This window comes from Hibiscus syriacus, unplaced genomic scaffold, assembly GCF_006381635.1.
Source record: "Hibiscus syriacus cultivar Baekdansim isolate YM2019G1 unplaced genomic scaffold, ASM638163v2 tig00110600_pilon, whole genome shotgun sequence".
Taxonomy (NCBI): Eukaryota; Viridiplantae; Streptophyta; class Magnoliopsida; order Malvales; family Malvaceae; genus Hibiscus; species Hibiscus syriacus.
This window is the reverse complement of record NW_024062797.1, coordinates 52,887-79,035: the sequence shown is the minus strand read 5'-3', so window position 1 is coordinate 79,035 and position 26,149 is coordinate 52,887. Positions and strand designations below refer to the sequence as shown.

Genomic DNA, 26,149 nt, shown 5'->3' with positions numbered 1-26,149 from the left:
GGTGATGTTTGTTTTTATTGTATAAGGTCTGCAAAGCTCTTATGTCTGCGTCGCGCAGACTACGTGCAGACATTGAGCTTCGCAGGCCGTTTGTTTTTTAGAAGACATAAGCTCTTCTAACGTCTGCGCGAGGTCTTCTTGATGCAGACATGGTTTTATGTCTTCAAACGTCTTCAAAGAAATTAAAATTATTTAAATATATTTTAAAATTTTATTTTTAAAATATGAATTGATTTATTTTAAAATATGGATTGATTTATTTTAAAATATGAATTGATTTATTTTAAAATATGGAAAATTTATTTTAAAAAATGGATTGATTTATTTTAAAATATGAGTTGATTTATTTTAAAATATGGATTGATTTATTTTAAAATATGGAAAAATTTATTTTAAAATATGGATTGATTTATTTTAAAATATGGATAGATTTATTTTAAAATATGGATTGATTTATTTTAAAAAATTTATTATTGTAGTTGTATGGATTATTTAAATTTCAGTATTATAAAACTAAAATTATTTAAATTTCAGTATTGCAAAACTCTTTTAAGTTTAAAAAAATCAGTTTATTTATATTTCAGTTTATTTTAGCAGTCTACATACGTTAAAAAACAAACAGTCTTCTTCTAGCAGACTGCAGACTTTTGGTCAATCTCTTCTGCTGCAGATGCCTGCAGATGTGGTCCGCAGACGGCAGACCTTTTACCTCTGCAAAAACAAACACCATCTTAAAATCTAACTTGACCTTATCTTTTAAAATTTAGACACAATCTGAATACGTTTAAAAAAACCCTTGTAAATAATATAACAGATTAAAATTGATAGAATTCGAATTATATGTCTATCCTTCCGTAGTCCAAACCACTAACACTGTTTGTTATTTTTAAATGAGTTAAATACTCCATTCATACTTAAATTATATCAAATTCTAAGTTTCATACATATTGTTTAAAAATTGTCGATTTTATACATGGTGTTTTCTACCGTTAACGGATTCACTCACTTTCGTCATGAAAAGTAACGCGGAACCCTATGACCACTATTAAAAAGACACATTACACTTAAAAAAACATGTTTTCTTAGGTAAATTACACCATTAATCACTCAACTATCTTCTCACTCTTATTTTAAACACAAAAATTTAAAAACAAATACTTGGTTTTCTCTTCAACTGTTGCCCCACCCCTCGTCGTCGCTCGTCCTTCTTCTGGCCGATCGTGGCGTTCACCACCACCCTGGGAGCTTTGCCATCGTCCCACGACCTTTACCCGACCATCAGTTACCCCCATTCGATCGTCGTTCATCTGGAAATTGTGAAGAATCGTACGAGTCTCACCATCGTCGATCTTGGCCACCGTTGAATGGTAAACGTCATCGCCCTCACTCGTGGAAGCGCCTCCCTCGTCCTATCATAACCCGTCGACCCACTCGCTGAGCCTCGCCGTCGTTTGTCGTAGAGAATGATTAGAAGGTTCGTCGTCGGAAAACTTATCTCCGTCACTATTTTTCAGACGACCAATCTTCTAATCCTTCTCTACGGTAAACGACGGTGAGGCTCGGCGAGTGGGTCGATGGGTTATGACCGGACGAGGGAGGCGCTTCCACAGGTGAGGGTGGTGAAGTTCACCGTTTAACGGTGGCCGAGATCGACAATGGTGAGACCTGTTATGACCAAGCAGCTATGCCAACTCATCAAACCTATCAATTATTGACAAGTCAACATTCCAAGGCTTTGTTGGTTACGGTAACTAGCTATAAAATGTAGTGGAGTCAATGAAGGAAGGGCATGAAATATTGTTATAATCTGTTACTCTCTCCCTTTCTAGTTTTCTCTCTATTCTTCCCTCCTATTTCTCATTCTATCTTCTCTATTAGCTGTAATTTCTTGTTCTTCAATGGAATACAACTTAATTACTTGAGTTCATATCATTAAGAAACTGAGTTCATAACATTTGGTGTTTTCATTGAGAGGTTGAACTATGGTGAAGGAAACAAAGGCCATTAAAACTCTGCAAAAGACTGTCGCTCGTCACGAACAACTATTGGGATATCTTCAAGCTCATGTTGAGCAGCAGAAACAGGTGAACGATGATATCCAACAAACACTTGAATATGTGGAACATCAATTGGAAGTCATATCATTGCATTTGGGACTGTCGGGTAAACTTGTTACTAAGCAAGACAGTTCAAGCACAAAGATCCCCCACGTGTTCGACGATTATTCAACACCAAAGGAAAATGATGTTGAAGACCAAACAAATCAAAGCAGCGATGGACTTAATTTTTCAAGTGATATCAGGAGAATCATAGGTTCATCTAAACCCGTCGAGACAACAGAAAATGATGTTCAAAATCAGAATATTAAAATTCAAAGAGCAACAACCATCGAAGAAAATTGGGAATCTGCATGTAATTGGCATTCTGAATCCTGTCAATGGCAGTAAGTGCGAAAACCTTTGCTTTGAATTCAATTTCCATACTGCCAAATATATGGGATTATACTCTTTGATGTTGTGTACACCGCACGTTGCTGATTTCGGGGATAAATTGCAGCTTTTAGGTGTTACATATAAGGGGTTACTTGTTAGGAATTTGATATTTCTAACTATTCATGCTTGGAAAAAGCTTAAAAGGAATAATTTATTGTTGCTTACTCATGTGAAAGTGTGTTGATAAAGATTGATGATCCTTCTAAGTTTAAGCTTTTGTTAATGACAAAAAATATGAGTATCTAATAATGAGAATTTTAAATAACAATCATTGTATGAAAAGGATTTATTTAGACAAATAATTTTGTAAATACCAAAATTAAATGATTTTAAATTGAGAGAAATAAAGGAATAAATAAACATTTTTTTGAAAAAAATTAAACACTAAAATATCATTAAACTTATTGAAAACTGAGATTTACTAATTAGAGCTAAAGATGCCAATGGGTCAGGTTAAGGTAGGATTTTTGGTTAATCGATCTGACCTGAAATTATGCACTATCTACTCAAATTAGACATGATTCGAAAATTTTATATCCTTCATTTAATCTGATTCGATTTAAAAATATATATATTCTATTCGATTTTGACTCGATTTGAATTTTTAGAATATAAATTTGATCAGACTCTGATATAAAATAAGAGTTTAATTAAAAAATTAAAAAAATAAAACAATTATATTATTATCCTTTATGTTGAAATTTTTTCATCCACCACCCAACCCCTTAAAAAGTCAACCTGACACGTCTGAACCTGATATTTTTTATTAAAAAATCCGAATGTATCAAATCGGGTCGAGCCAAAACCAGTTGGATTCGGATTAAATTGCATCTTTAATTGGAGCACAGGCATTGTTAAAATTATGAGCTCAAAGTGAAAGCTTTATCAGTAAAAGAAAGTTTTGAACTTAATTGTCGACCTTTGATTGTTTGTTTTTTTTCTTCATAACACAAGTCCAAGATCCAAAAATTTCACTTATAATCTTTAATTACTAATTAATCAAAGACCAGATTAAAGCTGAAATCATTTGATTATATAAAAACATAGAAATGGGATTACTTTAAGAACTCGCCATGGCAGAAATGTTGGGTTCTTTTAAAGAAGAAACAGAGATAACGAAAGCTTGAAAAAGATAACACCCCATATCTTCAAAGAGGAATAAAAAACCACCCAAGTCCACCGACACCTCAGCCGTCAAACACCCACCACCACCACCTTTCACCTTCTTGTAACTTACGAGATCTTTGGGTTTCTTTCCCCTTCTTTTACACATTTTTTTAAAATTTTATTCAGAATCAATCATCATACCATTCTTTGATTCATCGGTTTTGGGGACTTGGGAATTTTGGATTTGTTTTTTTTAAGCTCAGATCAAAATTATACTGTGAAAAAAATGGGGAATATACGGTGGATGTAGGATTTTAGGGGGGGGTTTGGTTTTTGTTTTTGATGAGCGATGTCTGATGCTCCGGGGATTAATGAATCTGTTCTCGGTTTGCTGGAGCCCGTTTGGGAATGAAGTAGAAAACCACGAAACAAACGGCGTTCTCGGCGGCGGTGGCGGAAGTAGCGGTGGCTCAAGGGAAGGTAAAGACGGGTTTCTTTGGTTTCGTGATATAGGGAAATATGGGTCCGGGGAATTTTCCATGGCCGTGATCCAAGCGAACCAGGTGCTTGAGGACCAGAGCCAGATCGAGTCGGGCCAATTCGGCACCTTCGTCGGAATCTATGACGGACACGGAGGACCCGAGGCGGCACGTTACGTTTACGAGCACTTGTTCAAAAATTTTCGAGGTTCGTCACTTAAACAATAGATCTAAAGCTTTGCCCCCAACTCCATTGACAGAAACAGTGTTCAAATTTCGATTTGTTAATTTCAGGGTTTGTGCTTTTCAAACGTGTTGATACTTAGATTTAGTAAATTTGAACTGTATAATACTTTCTCGAGTACGATTATTTTATACGGGTATGTATCCAAGCTTTTGTTTAATTTTCGAAGTTTTTCATTGTATTCCAAGGGTCTTCGGATGCTTTTAGATCCAAGTATGAATGATATGTATATATGTGTGTGTGTGACCTTGAAGATAACTAGCTACCCGTTGAGCATCCTAGGTTCGAGTTTTCGAGATAGATGGATTTTAGTGTGGCATTGTGTCGCTGTCCACTGCAAGTTGCCTTATATTCTAAGGGTTTTTGGATGCTTTTAGAGCCAAGTATGAATGATGTTGAAAACAACTAGCTATCGGTTTAGTGTCGTGGTTTCGAGTTTCCGAGATAGATGGATTTTAGAGCGGCATTGTGTTGTTGTCCACTGCAAGTTGCCTGAAATGCCAAACATGATCCCTTTGTTATCTGTTTCTTCGTCGGGTTTTCTGTTTGGTGTTTCTTCTTTTCATATCTTTGAGTTATTCTTAAGCTTTGTGTTTATGCAGCAATAGCGGCTGAATCGGGGGGAGTTGTGACTGCTGAGACTATTCAACGAGCTTTTCAACAAACGGAAGAAGGGTTTACGGCCCTGGTGTCGGAGCTATGGAGTACTCGACCAAATATGGCAACAGTTGGGACATGCTCTCTGGTAGGAGTAATCTATCAGCGAACACTTTTTATTGCGAATCTGGGTGATTCTCGTGTTGTGTTGGGCAAGAAAGTTGGCAACACCGGAGAAATTGCTGCTATACAATTGTCAACAGAACACAATGCAAATATCGAGGCTATTAGACATGAACTTAAGGATTTACACCCGAATGATCCGCAAATCGTTGTTCTCAAGCACGGAGTTTGGAGAGTGAAGGGCATTATTCAGGTTTAGGCATGCTCGGACTGTCAACTGTCGTGGTTTATTATAATTTAAGTCCAGTGTTCGTTAATCATTGGACTTGCCTTCAATTTTGTGAATGTATGCGATGCAGGTTTCTAGATCGATAGGCGATGTTTATATGAAACATGCGCGGTATAACAGGGAACCAATTAATGCAAAATTCAGACTTCCTGAACCAATGAACATGCCGATATTAAGTGCCACTCCAACTATTGCTTCCTACGATATCCACCCGAATGATTCATTCCTTATATTTGCATCCGATGGTCTATGGGAACACTTGAGCAATGAAAAAGCTGTGGCCATCGTCCATGGTCATCCACGCGTAAGATTGGCATAAAAGCATTGTGTTCTCTTTCTGTTTGCTATTAGGCACTTGAGCACCATGGTTGGTGCCGATATAGAACGTCGGCTTTCTGATCATTCTTTAACCAATCCGCTTTTCCGAGTCTTTTCTTTTTAATACTAAACTGCATTCTCTTGATCTTTGGTGCACAACCTGTTAGCTCCTCTTCATTTACGATTTCGTCTTTTTTTCAAAATCCATGCTTTTATCGAGTCGGTTGAACTACGCACCACAACTGTTCATAATACCTTGCTCATGTACCTTTACAAAATGCAGGGGAGTGCTAAAAGGCTGATCAAGGCTGCCCTACGAGAAGCAGCGAGAAAACGAGAAATGAGATATTCAGATCTTTGGAAGATTGACAAGAAGGTCCGACGCCATTTCCACGATGATATAACTGTTATTGTGTTATTCTTTAATCATGATCTTTTATCCAGAGGTGCTGTCCAAGACCCTCCGGTATCGATTCGAAGTGCACTAGAACACAGATAAGTTCATATGGCCAAATAGATAACTGCTTCGTCCGGTTCTTGCAATTCAAACAAATGAAACTCCGCTACCAATGGATGACGTTTCCAGGTACACCGAGATATTGGATGCACCGGTCCTATTCCGGTATAGGGAGGAGATTCTAATCTGTAAAATGTTAAAGAGTTGGACCAACATTTACAGCAAATACTTTGTAACTCGGTGTATAATCTAATCGAATGCTTGTAGTTGCTTCCTTTGATCGCATTCTCTTGTACTAATATTGATGTTAGCATGGTGTGATAACTTTCCAGTACCATGGAATCCGGTATCAAGGATCACCAGTGTCAGAATTCGAATCGAGATTTTCCGGCTGCCGGATCTTCTTTTTAAGACTGGTTACATTCATTAATCATGCTAAGCCTTTGGTTTGATTACTCTGTTGCAGAGCACATTGGAATTAAATTCAAGTTTAAAAGCCGTTCGATTGTTTGAAGATTGATTCGAAGGTTCAAACTCGTTTTAAGGATTGTCGAGATTTGATCTTAAAAATAATTATCAAAACGCAAGTATTGTAAAAAAAGGGTAAATTACACCATTACTCATTAAATTGTATTCTCTCTCCTCTTTTGTTCATCGTACTTTTAATTTTTCTAATCTACTTGTTCTTGTTTTGATCATTTTGAATTATTTTATTATTATTTTGATATGACATGGCATTTTTTTATTATTATTTAATATAAAATAAAAATAGATGGTAGGATGCCACCGTCGACCGTCGTAGATGGTGGTCGTTCGGTCCTAGATTTTATGGCTCGGTTTGTCTTGACCCCCATAGTATGAATCTGGTAGTTGTTTCATCGAAAACTGTTTCAAAACCTATGAATCTCGACTGAAATTTTTCGAATTCTACACTGTTAATCTCTAAGTCATGGACTTTAAAGCAAGTTTTGACAAAATGGAGGTCAGATTCGGCCTCATTGTGCCGAGGCGAAGCGAGCCATGAAATTTGGGATCTAATGATCACCATCTACAGCAGTCAACGGCGGCCAGCAGTAGTGTCCGGTCACCTTCTGTTTTATTTTATATTTTAAATTATTTTATATTAGATAATAATAAAAAATTTACGTTATACAAAAATAATAATAAAATAATTTGGAATGATGAAAATATGAGCAATTCGAAAGTTTAGTGAGTAAATTAGAAAAATTGAAAGTACAATGAGCAAAATAGGAGAGAAGTATAGTTCAATGAGGAATAGTATAATTTACCCTATAAAAAATTAGATAAACTACGTATTTAATACATAAACTATCCGTTTTGATTCGTTTTAGCACCTAAACTTTTTTTAAAAAAAATTCAAAATCATATTTCATTTTAGTACTTAAACTTTCATTTTTTTTAAAAACTTAACGTTAAATTTTGAACGGGGTACTAAAATGAAACAAAAACTAAAATTTTTACGGGGTGCTAAAATAAAAATATTAAACTTTAGGTATGTTTTTTTTCAAAATTGAAAGTTTAGATACTAAAATGTATCAAATTTGATAGTTTAGGCACTAAATGCGTAATTTAGTCTAAAAATTATGAAACATAATTCTTTTTTGATAGATGTAGAAAACATAATTATTGTATACAAATATATAAATATGTACCAATAAATTAGGAATCATATAGTCGGTCAAAGTCATTTTCAGTAGGGAATTGCAGCAAATTTGATGACTTGGCTACCAAGTAATCCTTGTTTGACCGACTATAATAAAAGGAAAGTCACAATAATCCCCACGTGAGCTATAACTACAAGTCTACATACAACCTACCATTCAAACTACGTAAACAAAGATCATTTAACACCTTAAAAAAAATACAAGGGTTAATTGCATTAAACGTCCTCGAAATTTGGGTCACATTTTAAATTAACCTTAAATTTTAAAACATTTTAATCAAGTCCTTAGAATGTCGAGACCATTCTAGCCTTCTAGCCTATCCATCAACTTGCATGTTAAAAGGCTAACATGAATATTGCATGAAACATATATAATGGATACAATATATAAAAAATAAAATAAAATATTCAAATTTTAAGTACATATTACACAAAAAATTAAGATACGATCTATTAAAAAATGAAATAACTCTCCCAATTTTTAATGGAAAATATCTTTTTTAAATCTGTTAATCTAAATTATCCATGAATAGATACACGTGTTTAGAAGTAAATCCATGTGTTTTAAATATACTTAATGTTGGATCCGACCTAACATTCAAGGCTCAACTTTAAGGAATGACCTAATTGGCTTGGTATCGACGTAGTGGTGACTCAAATAAAACATTTTAAAATTTAAGGATCAATCTAGAAGCTAAACCATTTAATTTGAGTATACAATAACCTTCTCTAGTCTTAATATATTTCAAAACTACTGTTAAGCATAAAAAAGTACTAAATTGTCTACCTTTTACCCATAATTATTGTTAGATTCAAGTTCGGTCTAGTTGCATTATTAGTTATTCATGCATGATTTCATAGTTTCCTTCACAGTTAAGTTTGATATTGCATTATTAGATACTGTTGGTACGTGTTAATTTGTACATATTAGGAATTTCCCTAGGAATCAGAAAATTATGTGGCATTTGAAGATAAAGATAAGAGATTTAATTCCTCTTTTATTAAAGGAGATTATTTCCTATTTTATTAGAAGATATTTATTAGCTCTTTTAGTCCAATTAAAACTCTTATTCAACAAGAATAAAAGAAACCTAATCCTCTCCTATAAAAGAAGACCAAGACGCAACAAAAGAGGAGGAGGCGCACAAGACAGAGAAAGAAACTAATGCATATCATCTTATTCTTTTCTTCTTTATTTTTCTTTTCATGTTGTTGGGAAATCTTTATCTTGTAATCTTTTCGCACCCAGCCATGAACTAATTTTAATTAGCTTCAGTTATTGGGTCCTTTTGTGGTTGTGAAAACTCTTAGATTTGTTTAAGTTCTTGATTACGGTTTGAATTCAAAGTTTGTTCATTCTTTGTTCTTTAATTGATTTCGAGTGAATTGGGAGAGGATCTCGAGAATTATCCATTTATCTAATATCGGGAGAGTTAGATTCAAGAAACGAATGAGCATGATCTTCATTTGAATGAATGTTGGTGAAAGTTAATCCATCTTAGGGATAAGATTCGGATTTCAATGGGTAAAAGGAGAGTAAGATCGGTTGTTGTTGACCCATGGTTAACGTAGGGATGTATCACCACGACATGCACAATTGACCAATACTTCGGGTTAAGAATAACAAGAAGGCATTGAAGAATGCTTTGCCGAGCTTTAAAGGAGGAAACCCAGTTGCTATGGAAATTGAATAATTTTTAGTTGTCAAGGAAATCGAGTTGCCTCGGCAATAAATTACCCAGACTATCCAAACAGTTGTTATACTGCACTTACCGATAACCCGACCTGCTCTCTCACTTGATATCACTTTACTTTTATTGACTTGCTCATTTATTTTATTTGTTTATTCACAGACCTACTATTACTAATTTATTTCTTTTTACAGTGCAAGAAGTTAGAATACAGAGTTTTAACAATTCCTGTGGAGACAATATATTTTCTATACTATAACTTGCGACGTGTACACTTGCACCAATTGCAAAGCACTTAAATCACGCCACAACTATGTTATATTTATTTTTATTCTTTACTATTTTTGTGTTTAGTATAAGATTTTGAACCTACAATTTCCACATTTTTATAATGTGGTACACTTATTTTTTAATTCAATATGGTACTTGAACTTTTCATTTTTATCTGATTCGATACATAGATTCATCATTTCTAATGTGGGGTAATTATATGACATCTCAGCTAGCAATGATATTGTGACATGTGACAAAAATTTCATGTAGATACTTGTTAAAATTGTCAAAGTCGGGTACCAAATTAGATTTAAAAAAAACAAGTGCCGTATTGGATAAAAGTGACAACTTTGAGTACCAAATATTATATTAAGCCTTTTTTATTCAAATGACTTCATTATTTAACCAGAAAACGGCATAACGTCACTCCATACGTAATGACCGAAAAGAAATTCCAACGTGGCACTAACGAATCTTTAGTGGGTCCCACTCTCGTCTCCCTCTATAAATAGGTATTCAGAGGAGCCAAAACTGTTTAGCACAAATTGAATTCCCCCCCCTCCCCCAACCCCCACACCCATCCCAGAGGAAAACAAAAATTACCAAAACAGAATGTGCCCGTCGGAGAGAAACTGGAATCGGCCGGAAAATGGAGTTCCAGCGACGGATTTCAGATCGGCATTCGAGATCCTCGACGCCGACCGCGATGGCAAGATCAGCAGGGAAGATTTGAAGAGATTTTCCGCCGGATTCTCCAACGGTTTCAACGACGACGACGAGATGATCGGGGCGATGATTTCGTTGGCGGATTTGAACAAGGACGGTTTCGTAGAGTACGAGGAATTCGAGCGCGTTTTGGGAGGGCACAAGAAGAAGGTTTCGTCGGGTTATGGCGTGATGGAGGATGTTTTTAAAGTGATGGATAAAGACGGAGATGGGAGATTGAGCCACGAGGATTTGAAGAGCTACATGGATTGGGCTGGTTTTCCGGCTTCCGATGAAGATATCACAGGGATGATTAAATTGGCCGGCGGCGGGGACAGCGGCGAAGGTGAGAATGGTGTTACTTTTGATGGTTTGCTGAAGATTTTGGCCGTTGATTTTTCTGGGTAATTTTGTTTTCTTTTCTTTGTTCTGGTTATCGAAATTATTGATTGAATCACTCATTGTTGAAAATGAAATGAAATAAAAAAAAATCTATGAATTCATTGTTTTTCTTCTGCAAGCAAAGAATGCAGCGTAAAAGCAAAACGACGTCGTTTGTTTATGTGTTTTCCTGGGTCTAATTATGCCTTTAGTCCATCAACTTGCAATTCCTAAACTAAAAATGGATTTCAATTAAAAATAGTATTAATTGACAATTTAAATGTAGGGTCACCGTTTCTCAATAAATTTTACTTTTTCTCTTATTTTACTAACCTAACTATAAAATAAAAACATAAGGTGACCGGATGTCACCACCGGCTGTTGTCGTGCATCAAATTTAAATAGACAATAAATATAATATTATAGTCCAAATATAATATAAAAATAGTCAATAAATATAAATTTATTATATATAATCAAAATACATCAATCTTAAATAAATACAAATATATAATTAAAATATATATATCGGGGAAAAAACGTGCATCTATCAACTATAGAAGTTTTTGGAATTTGGAATTAGGGGTTTAGAATGAAATTGAGGATTGTGTTGCAAGTTTTAAAAGTTGGAGGACTTAAATGCAAGCGCCTGAAAAGTTCAGTGACCATATTGCAAACAGACTAAATATTGGAGGACTGCCACATCATCATCTTCTAACGGCAGTGTAACGGCGTCAAACGGCCGATTACGCCGACGCCGGGGATCATATTGCAAACGAACTAAATGTTGGAGGATTGTATTGTAAGTTTTAAAAATTTGGAGACCTAAATGCAAACGTCGAAAAAGTTCGGTGACCATTACTAACTTTATCCTAAAAATTTTTACCAAATCTAACCATAAACACCTCTAAGAATTATCTTGTGGCCAATTCTTTTAATAGTGCATGGCATTCCAGCAATTTCTCTAAGGTATAACTAAATTAAGATTTTCAGTTCTAAATTTGGGCATCATACAGTCTTTATAAACAAATGTGAATTCCAATATCTCTATTATGCCAAGTTCAATCATGGGGTTGCCCAACACGAAGACATGGTTGATTTGCCTGGCCCTAATCAGCACGGTGGTGATCGGAGGCGATGCGGATGCACCCAACGGTGGTAGGTTCATCGACCAGGCAGTCCTTGATCGTTGTAAGTGGCCCGGCGGTCCGCACCCGGGATGTCATCCAAACCCAAATGCTCCTCCCCGACAAGCGAATCCCTACAACCGGGGATGCTCGAGACACAACAGATGCCGCCACTGAATGACAAGAAGAATAATGGGAAAATTACTATTGAAAGCTTCCTTTCATAAAAGCTTGTATTGGTGTATTGTTAAATAATTTATGTATTGATTAAATAATTAAAACGAATATTTTAAGATATATCTTCCCATACTGGATATTTATATATATGTGCTCTCATGAATGAAAGTTATTTTTCATTTTTTATAAAGTAGTATATGTTCATAATCTTTTTTAATCATTGACAATGTACATACATCCTGCAGACGCAGTTTTTTGAACCTAATTAGAGTTTCTCCCTTTTATTTCATTTAATTATGACATAAAACCAAACGACATTAATCAAAATCATTAAAAAAAACATAAAGAAAAAGGTCAACAAAATGACAGAATCATGGTGCTCAATCCACGCCCTCGCGAGTGGCGGAGCAGACAAAAAAACCCCACGGCTGGGGAAGCTGTAAATATAAAAATGAAACTAGAGTTCCAATATTAATCTTTATATTATACATCAATTATAATTTTAATCTATGTACTTTAATTTTACTCGTATTACTTTTCAATTTTTAAAATTATAGTTTTTTTTAATTGTAGAAATACGATATTTTATATTATGAAGGTAAATTTTTAAAATTTTAAAAAGAAAAAATTTATAAAATTTTAGGAAGCGAAAAATAAAATTTTAATAGAAAATACATAAAAAAAATTAAATTATATGTTCATTTGAAATTTTTAGGGGGTGACTGCTTCTATCCATCTCCTCTTAATTTTGTTAGAAGTATAACAATTCGAGACAATAAAAATATTTATTAAATAATCGAAAAAATAATATAGAAATAAATACACAATTTTTATGAAAGAATCGATTGGAAACGGGTTGAGGCCTCCAACTAAGCAATTTCATTATGATAGATTTTCGGCCACTCCTTGGTGTTCGAGATCTTTGATTGTCTGTCTCTCAAGATACAACAACGAAATGATCAGTGTACAGTAGCACAATTGTCGAGACCACTTGCCTTCGTCTATCACCAAAAAAATAGATGAGAGAAAAACTTTTTGAATAGTTTTTGAGTTGTTTGAATTGTGTTTAACCTAGTAGGTTTACACAAAATTTATAGGGATTTCACATGGTGAAAAATTGAAATTTTTTTTATCTAATGAAGCATTAATGAGAATCAAGCAATCAAGTAATTTCCAAAAGTATTGTTTTGATTAAAGCAATATTTTAATATTTATCCTTTTAATTCCAAAACAAATTTTGAAAAGATATGTTATATTTGAGGAAAAAATATCTCACCCTTAGGTTAAAATATCCACAAGCCCACAAAGAGTCTGACCAGTTCGGACATTCACATCACCCACGTTGGGCACATCCGAACATGTACGAACCAACAATTGGTTTCACATTTTTCTCAATAACATTTGGATCAATTTCTTATTCAAAGCTCCAAAATTATCAAGTTTTTCCAACAGATTCATCTCTGATTGTAAGGAGACCTAGAACATGAAACTAATAAATAAAAGTTCTACTATAAGAAGGATAAAAAATTTATACTACTCGATCATGAATTGGCCTGCATCAATGTGTAAAGCATGGCTAAAAAACGTAGCTTCATCCATGGATCAAGCGAGTTTCATCAAGCTGCTGATCCTGACCTAGAACATCTGGAATAGGCGAAATAAATGTGTGCATGATAAGGAGTAGCAAAACGATAGGAAAGTAATCAACGATGCATTGGCTCTTGCATCAGATTTTGCCAAGGCGAACACGAGATTGATCAAAACTACCCGACACACCGCAATGGTCCACGTCCCTCGTGGCAATGTCCTATGACTGGGTGCATTAAGATAAATGTCGATGGAGCTTTTATCCAAAGTACAGGCGAGGCGACTATAGATGTGGTTACTGGAGATCATCATGGCATGATTTTACGAGCGGTTGGACATAAACTTGAGAACTCCCATACCCCCGAATCAACGGAAGCAATGGCGTTCGTTCATTGAATTAGAATGGCAATTAATTGAGAACGAGCGGAACAATGTTACCATCAAGGGAGATGCAATCTTTATTGTCAACCGACTTGCAAACCGTAAAGAAGACATCTCCATTATCGGATTGTTGCTCAACAAGGTTCACGATACTCTTTTGCACCACCAGAACTTCAAGGTCTTCTACATCAATCGAGATGTGAATAGGGTTGCTCACTCCTTAGCCCATTGGGACTTGCAAGAACTAATCCTTTTCAGTTTTATTATGATGAATTTGATTGTATCGATCATGTTATACTACTGGGTATTTAAATGAAAATCTTACCATTTTCAAAAAGAAATCTATTCCAAAGCGGCATGAAACATAATTATTAAAAATTGTTAAGAATGTGTCAATTTGATCATTACATGAGTTATTATATCGCCTTTATGATGAATCTATTATATTTTCATCATCTAACGTCTTTATCGTAGCATGAATACTATTTAAACTAGTGAAATTGAGGTATTGCTGGTCTTTGGATCTCCCAACAACTATACAACTTGGACATTATCGTAAAAGATTAGTCTTTACTCAAATAATACATTATCAATATGACTAAATTATAAGAATTGAAAATGATTAAATTTAAGAACATGGACAAAATCTATAATTTAATATAACACAATGACTAATGACAGAATTTGAATTAATATATTTAACGACTATAGTTTAAATTAAGATCAGAGTTTCAAAAAAAAAAAAAAAAACTAATGCACCAATTTCGTGACCTACACAGGACAATGACTAATATGAAACTTTATTTTTTTTTAAAACAAGGGGTAAAGTATGCATTTAGCACCTTAATTATCAATTTTTGTCCGTTTTAATACCTAAACTTTCAATTTTTTTTCCAAACTCAAACCTTACATTTAGTTTCTGTTTCATTTTAGTATTTGTCGTTAAAAACTTAATGCGTTTAATATATAAACTATCAGTTTTTGTCCATTTTAATACCTAAACTTTTAATTTTTTATGAAAACTTAATGTTAAATTTTGAACGGATGTACTAAAATGAAATAAAAATTAAACTTTAGGTATTATTTTGAAAAAATGAAATTTTTAGTACTAAAACAGACTAAAGCTTATACTTTAGGTACTAAATGCGTATTTTCCCCCAAATATAGGTTCCACAAGTTTGACCACGTGGCAATCATGTGGACCGTGATATTCATCCTGTGATATATTCTCCTTCCACTGATGCACTTACAAGAAGAAAGTTGGGGAACCGTGTTGTCGTCATTTGACTCGGCTGTAATCATGACTGCTGCCTCAAATATGCGCACGACTCAGTGAGTCACCCTACATCCGTACCGTTTATTTTTGTTTAATGCCTATTTCACTTATATTGTTTGTCCTTGTGGGCATCATGATCACAGCCGTTCAAATCTTAATTAGATAAAGGGCAGCGGAGGTGGGTCCCTTTTTGGTGTTTCTTAAAAGAAAATTGTTAAATTGCAAGATCTACCTCTACACCAGTTATAAGATTATAATGTATTTTAATATTTTTTATTTTATAATTTTTTAACAGGAGCTATGATCCAATTACATAATTTGAAATTAAAAAGTTTTACATCTTTTTAATATCGTTAGATGAAAAAAAAAAATATCAAAATTAACAGTAAAAAATAAAAAGATATTCATTAGAAAAAAAAATGTGAATCTAAATATTTAATTTTCCTTCACCACCACATATGTAAATTGTGTCACAGTTAAAATAGTAGGTCATTGTTATCGCGTACAGTTCACCACCACATATGTAAATTGTGTCACAGTGGCGTGACACAAGCACAAGCTTTTATTCTTTACAAAAGGTATATTTGTATCTTTTAATTTGATTCAAAGGTACGAAGATAATATGGTTAAAATATTTTAGTTAATCAAATTGAAGAATATATAATAAATCTACAACTTAATATATACAAGGATTACTAACAATATTTTGTTAAACAGATTTAATTTATTATTATTATTATTTAAGTCGGTATCAAAATTTTAAAAATAAAAATATAATAATTATAAATTAAAATATATAAAATAAACTCATAATTTGCGTATAGTAAATAGATTAGAATTTAGTAGAGGAATTAACCTAAATAATCTCCGATAGTAAAATGAAGAATTTTGAAGAATTTGGTTACGTACGGTTGGACCCACGCAAACAGATTCCACTTTGGTCGGCCAAGTTATTTTGTTATTCAGACAAGCCTGTGTTTCCGACAAGATAACGACAGACAGAACAAAAGGAGAATGAAATGAAGCAATATCTCATTGTATCCACCCAACTATGTATTTATTTTTAAAATCTTAATTTATAATTTTCACCGATAATATATTAAATAATATATTCTTTGAGGAAGTTACTCATCTGTTCACTTTTTCAAGTAGCAAAACAATATTATTTGAGGAAGTTACTCATCTATTCAAAAAAGAATTTATTTCTAACCATTCCGGTTCTAGAGTTTCGTTCTAATTAATATGAATCGATTCATGTCACACACACTTAGTACTAATAGATTTTTAGTTGATGGGAACTTTTTTACATATATAATATTGAGAAAAAATTGATTTAATTGATAGATTTAATATTTATATTAACTTTATATTCTTTTGACTATCACAAATGAAAAGATGATTTTAATTTGAATATTAGTAGGATAATTACTCTTTTGATATGTCAAATTAAAAAGTATTTATTATCTATTTAACTTTGAATATTAAAGGTAATTATATTATTTAAAAAAATTTAAAATTAAAATAATATCCATTTAAGTTTGAATAGTAAAATGTGTCTATCATCTTTTGAATATTTCAAATTAAAATATATTATTATCTATTTAAATTTGAAAAATAAAATAATATCGTCTTAGATTGTTATTTTCAGGAATAGACCCAGGATTAGATATTGGCAGTGACCGAAATATTAAATTTTTTTAGAAAAATATAAATGACTTATTATGTATTTAAACTAATTCAGAATACAATGTCTAATATTTAAACTTACAATGACCTAAATTGTTATTAGATAAAAAAGTAATAACATTAGATTATCATTCTTTAGTTCGACCCCTGTTTAATTAAATATTTAATAATTTATTGTATTTTTTAATCTGGATACAAATTTTTAAATAAATCAAAATATTATTAGATCAATATCTATCGAACATAATTAAATTTTTTATTATCATTTTTTGTTTTATATTATTCTTAGAATAACATGATTTTTCAAACACATAAAAATTCGAACTCAAAACTTACATAAATAATATTAAGAGTATTAAATAATTCATTTTAGACCGCCGTTTAATTAGTAATTTTTATTTTCGTTTCACAAGACATACGTAAAGTTATCCCGAAAAGAAACTCGCTGAATATTTAAATTATATAATCCTCGGAGAGGTCAGCTTCCAATTCCATTGATACATATAGATTCCGTTAAGACGACAAAATGATACCGTGTGGGCCATCACTAATTCATTCCGTTTTGCCCTTTTTTTTCCTCTCTTCACCCAAAGAAATGAAAATACAAGGAATCATCTCCTGAAAACCGATACTACACTACAACTCCACGAAAGCCGTTGATAACATACTTTCTCTAAACCCACTTAACATCAACGGTCAATATCGTTTTCCGTTATAATTTTTTTGAACTTCCCGGAAGATGCTATAAGTACACTTATTTGGCGGACTCTTATCTCTCCCATCTATTCGCTTTAGCTTCTTCTTTCACTGGATCAGTAGTACTATCAACTGTGAACCCTCTTCGGCTTGCGTTTCTCTCGTTTATTTATATTTTTTAGAAGTAATTTCGATTTTTTTAAATTTATGATCTATGGTGATTTTGATTTGCAAATCAAATCAGCATTGCTTTGATTGAGTTTCTGAATCTGGTTCCAGCCTGGAAATGGTATGATCCGAAATCGAATCCGTTTTGTTCTCTGTTTTCAGTTTTGAACTACAGGACACGAGTTGAGGTGAGCTGGATTCTGACTCAGTTTATAGTTCGCTCACATATATATATATATATATGTGTGTGTGTGTGTGTATTTGTAAATAGATTCTTCTTTCTCTCTGTGTCTATAATATATTTGAAGTGTCGAAGTTGAGCCGTTGAGGTGGCTCTGTTTGGCTAGAAAGAAAATGTGTAGGAAAGGGAAGGAAAGGAAAGAAAAAGGAAAGTAGATAACTTGAATTTTGAGTTTTAAAATATTTTGTTCTTTTTATTTTTCAAAAGTTTTACCTACTTTGAGTTTGAATTATTCTGCCTTTAAATAATTTATAGAATTTTTTTTGTTTGCTGATTTTCTTTTTTCTAAAATCAAATCAGCACTTCTTTGATTGAGTTTTCGAAACGGGCTCCAGTTGAGGATTTTACGATCCAAAACGAATCCGTTTTATTCTCGGTTTGTAGTTTTGAACTGTAGAAATCGAGTTGAGGTGAGTTGGACATTAACTCGGATTTACTTGCGGTGATGCATTATTATTCTTTTATAAACTATTTTTTCTCTGTTTCTATAATATTAGAAGTTTCCAAATTCAGCTGTCGAGGCTGCTGTGTTTGGCTTGCAAGAAAATATGTAGGAAGATAACTGGATTTGTGTTTTAAAATTTTCTTTCTACTTTCCAAAAGCTATACTTCGAGTACATTCCTTTCGAGTTAGAATTCTTCTTCCTTCTATTTATTTCCTTCCATTTTTGGATTTGGAATCTCATTTTCTGTCACTTTACTGAACTGATCTATCATTAATTAACTGATCGACCTCTCTTTCTTTTCCAACAGAATTTTAGCGGAGCTAGAAGCTGGAAGTGAATGAGATTGAGAGTTTTCAGATCCAAATATTTAATGAAAACTTGAATCATAAAACCAAGCTCTGATTTATAATACATATACACTTTAAAATAATTTAACTCCAGTTTGTTAACACAATGGCGATCGGGATATTGAATTCCCTTTTAGCAAACCCAGAGACGATTTTAAGCTCTGATCACAGCTCAGTTGTTTCAATGAACTTATTTGTGGCGCTTCTTTGCGGGTGTATCGTGGTGGGTCATTTGCTAGAGGAAAGCCGATGGATGAATGAATCCATTACCGCCCTTGCCATTGTAAGTTTATATATATATAGTTCATTTTTTTTTCAAAAAATAAAGTTGTCAAAGAGTTTTGTAATTTTGACATTTTTAATTATAGGGGCTATGCACAGGAGTTATTATTTTGCTTACAACAGGAGGAAAAAGCTCTCATCTTTTAGTTTTCAGTGAAGATTTGTTCTTTAATTATTTGCTTCCACCTATTATTTTCAATGCTGGGTTAGTTCTTGATCCTTGTATTTAAATCTTTACCATAAAACATGATTAAGTTTGGGTTGTTCTGACTTATATAATGCATTAAACGTTTCTTGAAGTTTTCATTTTAAGCGTAGGTTTTTAATGAAAGAAGATGCAATTAAAGAAATATTTTCCTGAAATCAGTAAAAATCATGTGTATTAAATACCAAAAACGAGCAACCCAGACGTTAACTATGTTTTCTTGGTTTCAGGTTCCAGGTGAAGAAGAAGCAATTTTTCCGCAACTTTATGACCATCATATTGTTTGGTGCAGTTGGCACTTTAATATCCTTCGCCATCATATCTGTAGGTATGTTTTAATGAGCCAGGTGATATAATCTACACGCATGTATTACTAACAATAAAAAATATATCCGTATGGGTGAGCAAAAAAAAATTTCGAACGAATAAAAAGAAATTTGGATTCCTTAGGTTCTATATGCTTCCGCCACTGACAATATTATAAAATTTTGCTATAGTTAAATAAAACTTGATGATTATTTTGAAACAATTCGATAAAACTTTACGATTATTCTGTAACATTTTGATAAATTTAGTGATCTCTTTGTAACTTTTGGAAGTTCATTGACCAAAATGATTACTTGAGTATAATCTAGTGACATCCAAAGCACTTTACCTTGTTTTGAAATGTGAGTTAGTATTTTATCCTTTCATTTCTTAACTTCTTTTTAATTTCCTTTACTTTTTTTCCATTAAAAATTATTTGTGCAAAGTGTAATGGTGAAATCTTTCATTAGTCATTGTACTATACATAAGTTGAAAATTAGTCCCTATAATCTAATATGGTCAATATTATTCCTTGTACTTCTTTTATTTTAAAATTATAGACTCGACTCAAATGATACATAAATAATATGACTAAATTAAGAATTAAATTAGAGAACATGAGTTAAATTTAACACTTAACCATAATACATAGAGTCATAGACTAATAGTTGGATTTGACTTAAAAAATTTAACAACTATTGTTTGAGCATAGTTAAAATTTAAAATATTTAAAGTGAAAAGAACAAAAATATAATAATCAAATTAAAGTAGATACACTATATTCATAACTTATGTGTAGTGCATAGACTAATGGAAGAATTTGAGATATATAGCTATTTGTATTTGTAACTCTCATTGCTGATTTTTTTTCTTGTTTATTGTCTTTGTTAACCCAGGTGCCATACATTTTTTCAAGAAAATGAATATCGGTCAACTGAAGATAGGGGATTATCTTGGTAAATTATCCATCCCACTACAATCTTTTCTCATTTAACATTAATTGTATTTTATATTTTAGTCCTTTATTGATTCTACTGGTTCTTCTTAACCATGCAGCCATTGGGGCAATATTTTCCGCTACAGATTCCGTCTGCACTTTGCAAGTATGCATGTTTGACAACTAAATTCTCTCTTCATGACAACCTTCAGAAGGTCACTTTAGCTTACCTCTTCATCTCTTCTCGTTGGCTCAGGTGCTTAATCAGGACGATACGCCTTTACTGTACAGCCTGGTTTTCGGGGAGGGAGTTGTCAACGATGCCACAGCAGTTGTTCTTTTCAAAGCAATTCAGGGCTTTGATCTTCCTAACGTCAACTCCACCATTGCTTTGCAGTTTGTTGGCAACTTTTTGTACTTGTTTATTTCGAGTACTTTGCTGGGAGTTTTGGTGAGGCTTTATTTCTCTCTTCTCGGTTTGAATTAATCCTTGATTGAATTGATTGTTGTTGTCTAGCTAATTCTGATCATTTTTGTTTATCTCCTGCAGGCTGGACTGTTAAGTGCTTACATTATCAAAAAGCTCTATTTTGGAAGGTTTGTATACTCTCCAATGTAGGTGTAATTGTTAATTAAGAAATTCGGTCCTTATACTTTATGAAAACTTAAGAGTTAGTTCGAATTGCTGATTTTTACTATTTTGTTGCTCATATATTGTTGCATTGTTGATATTTTAGGTAAGTGATTTAACAACAGGGGTTAGCAATATTGTCATTTTTTTAAATACTAGGACGGATTTCTAATTGATTAAAGTACAAGTACCACATTTTCAATTTTTATAAAGAAAGGGACTCATTGTATAATTAGGCCTCATAAAATGGTCTCGTTCTTATTACATCTTTGACTAATAAACTGTTATACAAGCTGAATTATTACACTATCGTAGTAGCTTTTCAATTTTCTTAAAGTAAATGGATGAAATCCATAATTAAACCCAAAAAAAATTGCCTCGTGATCTTCTTATATCTTTGCCTAGGAGCTTCTAATATTGTTTAGTTATTAAGTTAATGTCCTTATATATCTCCTCTTCTTACAAACAGGCACTCAACTGACCGTGAGGTTGCTCTTATGATACTCATGGCTTATCTCTCGTATATGCTGGCTGAAGTAAGGTTTTCTTTCCCCTTCTAATGTGTCTCATTGATGATTTTTTTCTCTTAACATTGCAAAAATGGTCTAATTGCAATATGGCCCCTACTGTCTTGCAGTTTTTCTATTTAAGCGCGATTCTCACGGTGTTCTTTTGTGGGATTGTTATGTCTCATTACACATGGCATAACGTTACCGAAAGCTCAAGAGTGACAACCAAGTACGTTGACTATCCGAAATCTCTATTATTTTTTTAATCATAAATAAAAACATCAAATTGGATTATAAGCATCGTTCTCGTAATAGACCTCTACAATATTTGATTTGGACCGAATACAATAAGTCGAACCGAGTATGTTAATTATTGCAGGCATGCTTTTGCAACATTGTCATTTGTTGCTGAGATCTTTATCTTCCTCTATGTTGGTATGGATGCCTTGGACATTGAGAAATGGAGAGTTGTTAGTGATAGGTGAGGTCATTTTAGACTACTTACCGATTAACTTGAAAGCCAATTTGGTGGAATTATGGGGTTAATTTTATCTTATTCATTTTTTCTCAGCCCCGGTATATCGGTAGGGGTGAGCGCAATCCTATTAGGCTTGATCCTTGTTGGGAGGGCAGCCTTTGTCTTCCCCTTATCCTCCATATCCAACTTGACTAAGAAGGCTCCACGTGACAAAATTGACTTCAAACAGCAGGTTTGAGCTTCACGTCCTTCTTGTTAAAGAACAAGATTTAATTCTATTTGAATCGAATCGAATAATTTAATTTTAAACTTTCTTTTATCTCTGATTCTATATTGGTCCTGATATGGATCAATGAGTGCTTACTTCTATTTGGACACTTACTTTGCAGGTTACCATTTGGTGGGCCGGTCTTATGCGTGGTGCGGTCTCAATGGCACTTGCGTATAATCAGGTATAAAAATTTAACTGGGTTTCTTCTTCCATAGACAATCACAATACAACATTATATGATTTTCGGATATGAATAGTACGATCCGATCCGAATTAGTCTACCAATCAAAAGGGGGGAAAAATGTAACAACAAGCGTCTTTGCAGTTTACCAGCTATGGCCATACTCAGTTGCGAGGGAATGCAATGATGATAACGAGCACAATCACAGTTGTACTCTTCAGCACGGTGGTAAAAGCTCGATCCATCCCTTTTTTTCCTTTTTTCTTTTTATCTCCGGAGTTATGATTCAACAATCGAAACTCAATTTAAACCGTGACACCATTTAATCACATAAAAAACATAGAAGAAATCCGAAATATAATTATAAGTTCATGATCTTCAATGTGACCATTCGATTCATATGCCAGGTTTTTGGATTGATGACTAAACCACTGATACGAATCTTATTTCCTTCACCGAAACATCTCAATCGAATGCTTTCAACCGAACCGTCTACACCAAAGTCATTGTCCGTGCCACTCCTAGGCAACGTCCATGACTTAGAGTCGTACGAAAGCGAGCGGAATCTAACCCGACCGACGAGTTTAAGGATGTTCTTGAGCACTCCTTCCCACACCGTGCACTACTACTGGAGAAAATTCGACAACGCATTCATGCGACCCATGTTCGGAGGAAGGGGTTTCGTACCCTTCGTACCGGGATCGCCCATCGAACAAAACGATCAACAATGGCATTGAAAATGAAGTGGCAGCAGTGAAGAACAGAAAGATCATACACATACCAGGTACTAATATTACCAGTCTAATTTCTATAAAATTTTAGGATAGTGCAATGGAAGCCGGCTTTCAGTGTGAAGTTTGCTAATACATATATTATTATTCATATTCGAGTGTGAGTGTTTGATGCTGCCATGCCGGTACGTATCTAACGCGAATATATTCAATTTTTTTCCTTCAGTTTCTCGATGTTTGGAAATACATCGAATAGGACTATTTTAAAAAGAATGAAAATTACAGAACAAAATAACATGATTGAGAGTTTTTGCAGGATGATTTGATTATAACATCAATTTCTTTTTCCAGCATTAGATGCTTGGAATTTGATTGTATCATATACTGATTGTCGTCTCGTGAGCTTGTATTTTTGACAGTGTGTTTGATATTTATTTATTTTGAGAGAGAGAGAGAGAGATGAAGGTTTAATTTTATTGGTTGCATATTTTTCCTAAAGTATGATCCTCCTTTATTTATTATTTATTATTTCTATTTCTATACTCTTTCTTTGTACTAGACAATCCATTTAGTCTTTGTATAAATAACATTAATAATGATATTTTTGAAATTTAATTATAAAAATAAATTAACGGTTGTTTCGTTATTCAAGTCGTTCAGTAACATGAACACTTGTTACTTTGGAACTTGCTCCTCCCTCAATTAATACATATATTATTGTTATCCAATTTAATCACTTTATGTCCATGTAATTAAATCATATTATTCCTGTATGATTTGGTTAGAATTAAAATTTTAAAAATATATATTATTGATACAAGCTAAGAAATTGAAAGGGGGAAAAGTGGAGAATTGCCAAACAAATCTCAACGACTCCACAACTATAAAGCAAACGTTTCATCGTTTTCTTAGAGACCTACGCCTTCCTCCTCTTTCTTCTCTCTTTCTTTGATTCTATCGAAGAGAAAGGCCCGATTTCAATGGCTTCTTTAACTGGATTTTCATTGAAATTATCCCCTCTTTCAACTTCTTTCAAGCAAAATCAGGTCATTTCTCAATCTTCATCTCTTTTTGAATTTTTGGGTGTTTTTTAAGTTGGGGCTTGGCTGAAATGTTGATTCCTTTGTTGAGTTTGCTTTAGATTTTTTTTTAGTTTTTATGGGTTTTTGGATTTGACGGTGGGATTTGAATATTTCAAGGAAGCAATGACTTTTAAAAAATAGTTTAAAGATTGAAGCTTTTGATCTTTTGTTTTTCATCAACTTTCCAATGATACTCGATCAGTTTTGAATCGGTTATGAAAATTTTAGATTCGGATTCACAAATAATGGAGCTTGAAATCAATAATTAAAAACCAAATTCATTGTTTACTTGGCAAACGAGCTGAACCGAGTGAGCTCAAGCAATTCAATCGACATTTCAAAATCGAGTTTCGGGCTCCAATCTGTTTCGACATGGCATCCTAATACCCTGCGATTTGAATAGAGGTTTCCATCGAGTTTAATCAATTCTATTTTTCTCTGCAGGTTCGTGGGATCTGTAATGTCAACTCAGTTAGGTTCCCATCTCTTGGAATGCAGTCCGGATATGATACTCTTTTCTTTTGTGGCCTCGATTCGACGATTTGCATCTGTAAATATAGTCATTTAGCCATCCTATTCCAATACAATGCCGGATAAGATAGTCGCATAGCTGATCATAGGAACCATCGAATATAAAAATATGATCATTACCATGTAATTTTACTAATGAAAGGACCATTAACGTTCGGCCCAAGCCGGAGCTGTTTCTGGGACAATTTATTAATCCGTATCCGTCTCTAACACGTGTTCTTGTGTGGGAGTCTGATCCTCTAAACATAAGTAAAAACTCCGAACAAATTGAGCTTACTCTTGTCTGACATCCGCTTTCGAGTCTAGGTAACTGTTCTAATCTGTACAATGCTGAATAAGATAGTCGACTAGCCGATCATCAGAACCATTGGTTATAAAAATATGATCATTACTGTGTAATTTTACTAATGAAAGGACCATTAACCGCTTTTGAGTCTAGGTTACATAGTTCATCTCCATGCCGTCCACTTTCGAGTATAGGTTACATAGTTCATATCCATACCGTCGATATTTTATCGATCACTTTACGATGATGGAACCTTTACATGCATTTCTCCTTTAAAATTGATGTGCTTAGCCTGTTATGGGTATTTTGATACTTCCAGGCTAAACCTGAGACCTTGGAAAAAGTTTGTGGCATAGTGAGGAAGCAACTGGCACTGCCAGAAGATTCTTCCGTCACCGGAGAATCGAAATTTACTGCACTTGGAGCTGATTCTCTTGACACGGTAAGTAACCAAACATTTACCCTATGGACTGTTATTATCCTATACACTCGTGTTCTCGTGATTCAGGTCGAGATTGTGATGGGACTTGAAGAGGAATTTGGAATCAGTGTGGAAGAAGAGTGCCCAACATATTGCCACCGTTCAAGATGCAGCGGATCTGATCGAGAAGCTCGTGGAGAAGAAATCCGCTTAAAATGTCGTCGTCGGAAATCCACAGATCGGTCGGTAACGAGTCCACGGCATTGTCCCCTGTTCAGCTTCTCCAATGTTGTCGTATTGTTAGTTTGGTTAATCATCATTGTGGT

At 33.6% G+C, this 26,149-nt stretch overlaps 3 protein-coding genes, 1 long non-coding RNA gene and 1 pseudogene across 6 annotated transcripts; 4 read left to right on the top strand and 1 right to left on the bottom strand.

Moving 5' to 3' along the window:
• Positions 1 to 3,853: 3,853 nt before the first annotated feature.
• On the top strand, positions 3,854 to 6,386 carry LOC120134955 (probable protein phosphatase 2C 42). 3 transcript variants are annotated; one of them, XM_039151333.1, is made up of 7 exons: positions 3,854 to 4,286; positions 4,925 to 5,067; positions 5,140 to 5,295; positions 5,402 to 5,635; positions 5,870 to 5,872; positions 5,933 to 6,025; positions 6,094 to 6,386. In XM_039151333.1, the coding sequence occupies exons 1-7, from the start codon at positions 3,956 to 3,958 to the stop codon at positions 6,289 to 6,291; spliced, it is 1,158 nt and encodes a 385-aa protein (XP_039007264.1). In that variant the 5' UTR covers positions 3,854 to 3,955; the 3' UTR covers positions 6,292 to 6,386. The 3 variants fall into 3 exon arrangements, with proteins under 3 accessions (XP_039007264.1, XP_039007262.1, XP_039007263.1); XM_039151331.1 differs by having other exon boundaries at positions 3,865 to 4,286; positions 4,925 to 5,295; XM_039151332.1 differs by lacking the exon at positions 5,870 to 5,872 and having other exon boundaries at positions 3,865 to 4,286; positions 4,925 to 5,295.
• Positions 6,387 to 10,320: 3,934 nt separating this feature from the next.
• Positions 10,321 to 19,364, top strand: LOC120134965 (calcium-binding protein CP1-like). Its single transcript, XM_039151343.1, has 2 exons — positions 10,321 to 10,871; positions 19,354 to 19,364. The coding sequence occupies exon 1, from the start codon at positions 10,367 to 10,369 to the stop codon at positions 10,865 to 10,867; it is 501 nt and encodes a 166-aa protein (XP_039007274.1). The 5' UTR covers positions 10,321 to 10,366; the 3' UTR covers positions 10,868 to 10,871; positions 19,354 to 19,364.
• On the top strand, positions 18,002 to 23,946 carry LOC120134962 (sodium/hydrogen exchanger 3-like). Its single transcript, XM_039151339.1, has 15 exons — positions 18,002 to 18,126; positions 18,933 to 19,255; positions 19,341 to 19,459; positions 19,690 to 19,787; positions 20,662 to 20,721; positions 20,822 to 20,868; positions 20,959 to 21,153; positions 21,253 to 21,299; positions 21,803 to 21,869; positions 21,971 to 22,071; positions 22,222 to 22,323; positions 22,414 to 22,552; positions 22,710 to 22,772; positions 22,917 to 23,000; positions 23,180 to 23,946. Exons 2-15 carry the CDS (start codon positions 19,079 to 19,081, stop codon positions 23,507 to 23,509), a joined length of 1,629 nt encoding a protein of 542 aa, XP_039007270.1. The 5' UTR covers positions 18,002 to 18,126; positions 18,933 to 19,078; the 3' UTR covers positions 23,510 to 23,946.
• A 452-nt stretch (positions 23,947 to 24,398) lies between these two features.
• LOC120134967 lies at positions 24,399 to 26,143 on the top strand (annotated as a pseudogene).
• Positions 24,986 to 25,824, bottom strand: LOC120134968. The gene is made up of 3 exons (XR_005517208.1): positions 25,716 to 25,824; positions 25,405 to 25,418; positions 24,986 to 25,096 (listed from the first exon to the last, which is right to left on the bottom strand). It is a non-coding gene; the product is annotated as an uncharacterized LOC120134968 (long non-coding RNA).
• Positions 26,144 to 26,149: the final 6 nt, after the last annotated feature.

Coding starts and splice junctions, on each gene's coding strand:
- LOC120134955 (XM_039151331.1), top strand. CDS start 3,956: ATGCTCCGGGGATTAATGAATCTGTTCTCGGTTTGCTGGAGCCCGTTT. Junction 4,287..4,924: donor CTTGTTCAAAAATTTTCGAG/GTTCGTCACTTA, acceptor GTGTTTATGCAG/CAATAGCGGCTGAATCGGGG. Junction 5,296..5,401: donor GAGTGAAGGGCATTATTCAG/GTTTAGGCATGC, acceptor TATGCGATGCAG/GTTTCTAGATCGATAGGCGA.
- LOC120134965 (XM_039151343.1), top strand. CDS start 10,367: ATGTGCCCGTCGGAGAGAAACTGGAATCGGCCGGAAAATGGAGTTCCA.
- LOC120134962 (XM_039151339.1), top strand. CDS start 19,079: ATGGCGATCGGGATATTGAATTCCCTTTTAGCAAACCCAGAGACGATT. Junction 21,300..21,802: donor AAAAAGCTCTATTTTGGAAG/GTTTGTATACTC, acceptor TCTTACAAACAG/GCACTCAACTGACCGTGAGG. Junction 22,773..22,916: donor TGGCACTTGCGTATAATCAG/GTATAAAAATTT, acceptor GCGTCTTTGCAG/TTTACCAGCTATGGCCATAC.